This window comes from Styela clava, chromosome 1 (assembly GCF_964204865.1).
Source record: "Styela clava chromosome 1, kaStyClav1.hap1.2, whole genome shotgun sequence".
In the NCBI taxonomy this organism is placed as follows: Eukaryota; Metazoa; Chordata; class Ascidiacea; order Stolidobranchia; family Styelidae; genus Styela; species Styela clava.
Genome location: NC_135250.1, coordinates 14,674,751 through 14,681,987, shown reverse-complemented (window position 1 = coordinate 14,681,987; position 7,237 = coordinate 14,674,751). Strand labels below are relative to the sequence as shown.

At 34.1% G+C, this 7,237-nt stretch overlaps 1 protein-coding gene across 1 annotated transcript; it reads left to right on the top strand.

Annotated features, from left to right (window-relative positions):
• The first annotated feature begins 5,787 nt into the window (after positions 1-5,787).
• Positions 5,788-7,229, top strand: LOC120325404 (large ribosomal subunit protein mL44-like). Its single transcript, XM_039391503.2, has one exon. It carries the CDS (start codon positions 5,936-5,938, stop codon positions 7,034-7,036), a length of 1,101 nt encoding a protein of 366 aa, XP_039247437.2. The 5' UTR covers positions 5,788-5,935; the 3' UTR covers positions 7,037-7,229.
• The last annotated feature ends 8 nt before the right edge of the window (positions 7,230-7,237 follow it).

Sequence of the window (7,237 nt, the reverse complement as noted above, 5' to 3'; positions counted from 1 at the left end):
AGTTAAACAGTGCACTGCGATGCCATTTTCAACATGTCGTAGATACTTTGCCTGTTTGTGTTGTTGTCAAAATGTATATATAAATGTTATTACATTTACACTGTCCGAGTAACAGAGGAGAAATCATTCTGCGATTTTGTTGATAGTGAGTATCAACGGCTATTACAGCATGGCAACACTCGGGTTTTCCCTTTATTACCTGCTTTGCAAAGGATTATGGAACTGTTTGAAAGCTTGATAAGTTATTCAAATTCTCAAGAAGGATGTCCTACTCTACTCTTATACTTAAATGTTCCAGCGTACGAACTTCACTTGAAATTTGTCCTTTGCCAGCTCACCTACTTCAACAAAATTATTTTAATTTTGAAAAAAGATAATACTAATGCCGTACATCACTAAATTATAGTAACAAAACAGCCGTTTTGACGATTATATTTTTTAAACTAAATTATATTATAACCTAACACGTATATAATTCACAACTACTCGTTTAATGAGCCTATCATTTAATAATAATTAGTCAAATGGCAACAAAACGCAGAAAAATGATGCGAAGTGCAAAGGGTTCTATGGCGCTGAAAATATTCAAATGCAATTTTTTGCGATGCAATGAGGAAATAAATCTATATTCTATTCGAAAGATGTATTACTGCTTGATTTTTATTATAAAAAGTATGATCCGTTCGGTTTCAGCTTTCTAAAAATATGTACGGCCCGCCAATGACTCGCAACCCTTAATTTTGTCCCGCGAGCGACAAAAGGTTGCCGACCCCTGCCGTAGATGTCAGAGGTGAAGCTAAATTTGAAGGGAAAAGGGTCCGTCGCAATCACTTGTACTTCTGGAATCCTTGGGACGCTCTGGCGAAATCGACGTAACTGTATTTAAAAAGAATGTTTGCGGTATATAGAGCTGCATGATGAAGCCTACAATGCTCCCCAGGCCCCATATATGGACAAATTCGAAGGGTGATTTAAACCGGACTAAAGTGTTTGGTTTGCAAAATTGATAAATGATATGTTCGGTTAGCTAGTCAGGTTTTGAATAGAGATGCACTTTTTGACGAATACTGATAAATAGATATTTATCTGAGCATGGTTCAAATGCAATTTGGCTTACTTTGAGGTTGAATTTAAGTGGACAGAGATGTTTAACGTTTTTTCTAACGGAAATATTAGCATTTCGAATTTGCAGAAACTCGTTGATTTTGTTTGCCGGAACATCGGCATCTGTTGAACATATTTTCTCCATTGTTAAAATTTTCTGGTCTGGAAGCAGGTTCAGAATTCCAGAAGAAAATATAAAAGCACTCGTAACCTGCAAATTTAATGGTTATGTCTTTTGTTATCAGTTTTATGACAAAATCAAAACAAGAATTTTTGAGAAGGGTTCCATCTGCGAACAAATACTTTTGGTCTAAATAAATAATACAAACTATTTTTTTGTGTTTTTTCTAATTCAATGATCAGCATAGAGATTTACAGCCGTATATACCCGCAATGGCATGGTAGACGTTTCAATATTACAAAGACTGGCAATCAACCGAATGTTTGCCAAATCGCACCGTCCCGGTTTTTTGTTTCAGATTTATGGTAAGCCTACCTTTAGGAATTGTACTAAAGTCATGGTTTCAAGATGAGGATGGCTATTGTGTTCTTTGTGATTCAAATGAAACCGAAACAGTGTATCTTTTATTTGTAAATCGTGATTTTACAAAAAACTTCTGGGACTGGTGTGAAATTGATAATATGTTTAGAAACGTACAAAATATTGTTCTGCTAAAAGATATAGTAGAGGAAAATCTGGGGTCTTACTACTTACTGAATACAACGCGAAACACCGCAAAGAGCGCGAAACAGCGCGAAACAGAAGGAAACCAGCGCAAAACAGAGGGAAACAGGAGACGCAGTCATCACCACCTCATGCCACGAAAGAACCAGGGCGCCTCTCGCCATGGTTTTATGGCGCTATTTCCGGTATATTTACAAGGTTATGTACCGGATTATAGGTCATCATGCGAAATTTTATCTACCTCTTTGGTGCTCCAGAAGTATGTGCAGCAATATGTTGCACAACCTGAATCCGCTACACACACACACACACACATACTATTTTCAGGTTGTGCGCCATCTTGGTGCACATACTTCTGGAGGTCCCTTTTTACCTAACCCTAAAGCCATCCATATGGAAAATGTTCTCAATTATGGTACCCAAAATTTGTCACCAGCAGGGGCAGACCTGCCATTACAGCATTACTGGCTACATACGTTGGTTTGTGTTTTTAATTTGCTGCCGTGGTACTCCAACTCATAACAAGGTGCCCCGAACTCATTGCAAAATTTTTTTCTGCTTCACACTGTTTCCCTCTGTTTTGCGCTCTTTCCCCACTGTTTTGCGCTGTTTCCCTCTGTTTCGCGCTCTTTGCGGTGTTTCGCGCTGTATTCAGTAAATAGTAAGACCGGAAAATTTGTTGCTCATTATTGGAATTGGCAAATATTTCATATGGCGTTACAGAAACTTTGTTAAATATGATAGATTTACTAAGAATCAAAGTATTTCAAGAACACAATGGAAAGCCAATATAATAGGACATTTGATCTGTATGCCACAAACGAGAAAAATATTGTATTTGAACACCATCATTGGTGCATTAATGGAAAAATCTGTGCGTTGATTCATTTCTACCTTATGGACCTTTCCCCGAGCATCGACTTCCTTGTTTACTTCGTGACATTGGCCAATCAGCAAGATGCAAAAAGTGACGTAACAATGCTCTCTTTTCGCATCCGCTCAGACACTTTTCTCACTCAGACAGATTTTTAAGCGTGGTCGTAAACATTACCTCGTTTCCGCGTTTGTGAACTCTATCCGTTAGTTTTCTGTTGTGTTTCGGAAACTTAAATATAAATCAGATAATTCAATGAACACTCTGTCTTCCTAGGAGTTTCAATTTAATTACAGTAATGGAAAATTAGTGTACAAATAGCTGTGATAGACTAGGCTAAAATTCTCTACCAGTATTTTTAAAAAACAGATTGTTGTATGCGATGAATCATAATGATGATTTGAAACACAAACCCCATTTTACAGGCGCCAACGCGCAAAAGCACTCTTGAAATGGCCCCGAAAATTTTGCAATGGTAAAGTATAGGAAGAATTTTTCGGGGGTCAAAGGTCCATTGTGTGCTGTTTTTTTTTATAATAATTTGAGTAATAGATATTTGCTAGCTAACTTAATACATACATGTTAGAGAGATTACTCTTAGATAGCCTAGTTTTGATTGTTATGTAACTAATTTGCGAAACCATTTTTCTTTTCTCATGTTAATATAATGTAGCCTAAATGATATTTCACATGAATGAATGATGCAGAAATGGATGAACTACAATATGGATCATAATTATAATTGCTGGACTTATTCATGATTAATACAATGGAATATGGATATGAACTAAATAATGCAACGACATCAGGATGCATATTCGGAATCATGAATTGACTGCTATTTAATTCAAATGAACTTGATATTGAAATTGATCTAATTGTTTTTAATGGAAAAAAAAAAATACTATTTTTTAAACAATGTGGATAAATCATGTCCCCGAATAAATGAGGATCATGCTGAAAATTTAGAGGGTATAGCCTAATTCAACTGAATGAGATAGTGGAGGTTATCAAAAACCTAAAAGGAAAACAAATCACCGGGTTCTGATGGAATAGGAATAGAATTTTATAAAACGACATGGGAAATTATTAAAGATGAATTTTTAGAAGTAAATAAGAAATATTTATAACAAATGATATGACGAAAGAAATGAAAATGGGTTGACTTACATAAGTTAACTTTACTATACAAGAAAGGAGAAGCAAATCTAATAAATAACTACAGACCAATACCTAACTCTTCCAAATTCAGAAATTCAGATTATAAAATATTCAGTAAAATTCTTGCCAACAGAATCAAAATAGTTCTACCAGATACCGGTAGGCTATTATAGATAGAAACCAGGGAGCCGTACCAAACTACCAGGGAGGATGACAAGTGACACACTGCTTATTTTTTATTTAAATATTTGCATACAGGAACGAAATAAAGTAGGGGGAAGGGCATTGTTATCGTTAGATTTTACGAAACCGTATGACTCAGTAGATTTATATTGGATTTTAGAAAGATTTGGCATAAAAAATAAATTCATCATGTTATTAAAGAGTATGTATAAAGATGCTGAAACTAGAATACTAATTAATGGATATTTAAGTGAAAAAATCAGACCAGAAAGAGGAATTATACAAGATGATCCAATGAGTATTTTTATGTTTATCATAGCAATAGAACCTCTTTTAATTAGTATAAACTTGAATGAAGATGTTAGGGGAATCGTGACTCCAGGAAATATGGAACTGAAAAATTTAGGATTAGCAGACGATGTCACACTGTTTTTAAATGAGGAAAGTTCTATAAATGAAGCATTAATAGTTATCGATGAACATGAATTGGCTACTGGAATAAAATTGAATAAAACTAAACTCATGAAACTCGAATTATGACCCTTCATTTCAAGACGTCATCACAACAGATACAATAGAAATATCAACCGTTAGTTTTGCCAATAATAATACTGAAAATTTGAACTGGAATAATTGTCTGAAAAGAGTGAAGAAAATATCAGTTGAACTTCAAAAAATACCTCTTATGTTAGAAGGAAAATGTTTGATAATAAAACTCAAGTTATTACCTCAATTTTTGTTTTTATGTATAATATTCCCGATGCCAAAAGAGTGGATAATCTGTAAGCCAAAATGTATGGGGGGGGGGGGGTATGATATAATTAATATTCCATTTTTTGTAATGTCTATGTATATTATGTGTGTTTTTGAATATATAGGAACTATAGAAAATAATGTGATATTTAGTGGCAGAACTATCAATTCTAATTACCGGTACTTAGAATATAATATAGGGCAACAATTATGTGTTTATTTAGATTTAGATCTACCATTGAATAATAGTGTATTGCATAAATTTAGTCCACATGAATATTATAAAAGTGTAATTGATTTTATGAAAACTTATATTTAAAATTTGTCTGATATCAAAATTGGTAAATATAGAATTATTTATTATAAAGTTATAAAAAGTATTAATGGGGAAAGACTTGTCATTATCCACAATTTCAATCTCGGTGTAACTTGCAATAGTATTCACAATAAAATTTTGGCAAATTATGTAAAAACATTCAACTATAAGTTATGATGGGATATTTTACCTTTAAAACCAAACCAGAAATCAAAAGAGTAGCTGGAAATGAAATGTGTGTATTATGTAATAAAGATCCTGAGTTTGTGTCACATATTTTTAAAAGTACATTTCCCTTGTTCTTATATTTACTGTTAGTTATTTTGTGTTTCCTCATTTTAAATTGCATTGAAAGTATTGCCCGATTCTGAATCACGTTCACTCTTATGTCTGTATGTATATTTTTTGGTGGGTTTTTTAAGTTAGGCTCACCTTCCAGGTAGACTCTGTATTTTGCTTGTATGGTTACTTTTTGTGTTGTTTATATCAGAGAACCGAAATAAAATGATTGCAGTTTGGAATTTTGGTATTAACTACCGTCTGACCGTACATATTTGCACTATTTTTCACAGACATTGCACTTATACAGACACTGAGATATGTACATAGATCTGTAGATAGCCTCAATAATTAAATATTTTCTGATTTAAGACTAAATCCTTGGTAATGCCAAAAAAGGATCCTTGTATTCGATTCGCATGTGAAATTCAGAACTGTTTGGTAAAGAATTCTTACCAAGAATCGCGGTGTCAAAAAGCAATACAAGACTTGCACCATTGTTGTGAAAAATTTCATCATCTCAAGCTTACTTGCTGCTCCGGAATCCACATCAAGAAGTGATATTGTTTGAATATAGACAATGTCTGTCATGCTTCAGCAGCTAAGAATTTGGTCGCAGCCTTCATTGATGTGTAAAAGACTTCAGAAATGCAGACTTCCTTGTACTTTCAACATACAAATGCATAGTGGACAAGCTCTTAAAGAAAAGGCAAAATCAGTCATTGTTGGCAACAAACATCTTCAGCAAGCCCCTGAACTCAAGTATACACCTCCCATTTGGAAACATCAATGGTTATTGTTGCTGAAACGCAAAGCTGAAATTGAAGGTCCAGAAGAACCTCGGCGTCGGTCCGACCAATTGAATTGGAACTATAGTGCTGAGTTGCATGCATTTGTGCACCGATTGGGCATTCATGTTCATGCAGAAGCATTAAAAGCGGCATTAACGGAACCAATGCCTGTTGATTTGGAAAATGAAGGCGGAGTATCAAATGAAGCTGGTAATAATGTAGAAATGGCAAACACTGGAGAGGTATTCACACGAGACTTCATTACCCTATTTGTAAAATATGCATTTCCTGAATTAGGCAAGGAGTGTGCTAACAGTATTGTAAGTTACTTGATGTCAGAAACACTCTTGTCATATCTGGCCAAAAATTTGGGTTTTGGTGACTTGATCCAATCTCAATTTTTTCCACTAACTACTACTTCATTGACTCGAGCATTTTTTGCTGTAAACACAGCCATATTACAGAATCCTGATGGGAAAATAGCAGCAGCAAGATTTTTATATGACTTTGTTATTATTAATTTGAACAATAAAGATATTGTACATGATATTTGGAAGCCCCAAGATCCAATGAAACACTTGAAACTAGAATTGAAAATTCGAGGATTACCTCCACCAGAAGTTCGATTGACAAAGAAAGCAGGTATCACTTCAGTGCTGCCTGTTGTGTTTGTTGGTTTATTTTGTGAACAGAATCTGTTGGCAGAGTCTGGTGGGGAGACTGTTATCAAAGCTGAATCAGATGCTGCAAAATTAGCTTTAAAAACTATTTATGATGTTCATTTCAATAGATGCTTACCAAAAAAAGATTTATTTTTAGATCCATTTTTTTTGGATAAAATTAACTCACTGAATCTTAATTATCAAACAGAACACTTGCAACTGAATTGAAATATGTCAATACCTTGATTATGTGTAATGAAAGATGCTTTTAATATTGTAGTTGAATCTCTTATGTCCATCATCATTATTTTTCTGAACAAAATCACTATATCTCTGCTGAAATGGTAATGTAAAAATTAATTACCTCATGTTTTTTCATTTGTCAGCTCATATTTTTTGTTTTGGTGATATTTTTCAGAAACCTATCTT

Bases quoted from the DNA above. Each gene is read 5' to 3' on its own strand.
- LOC120325404 (XM_039391503.2), top strand. From the start codon at position 5,936: ATGTCTGTCATGCTTCAGCAGCTAAGAATTTGGTCGCAGCCTTCATTG.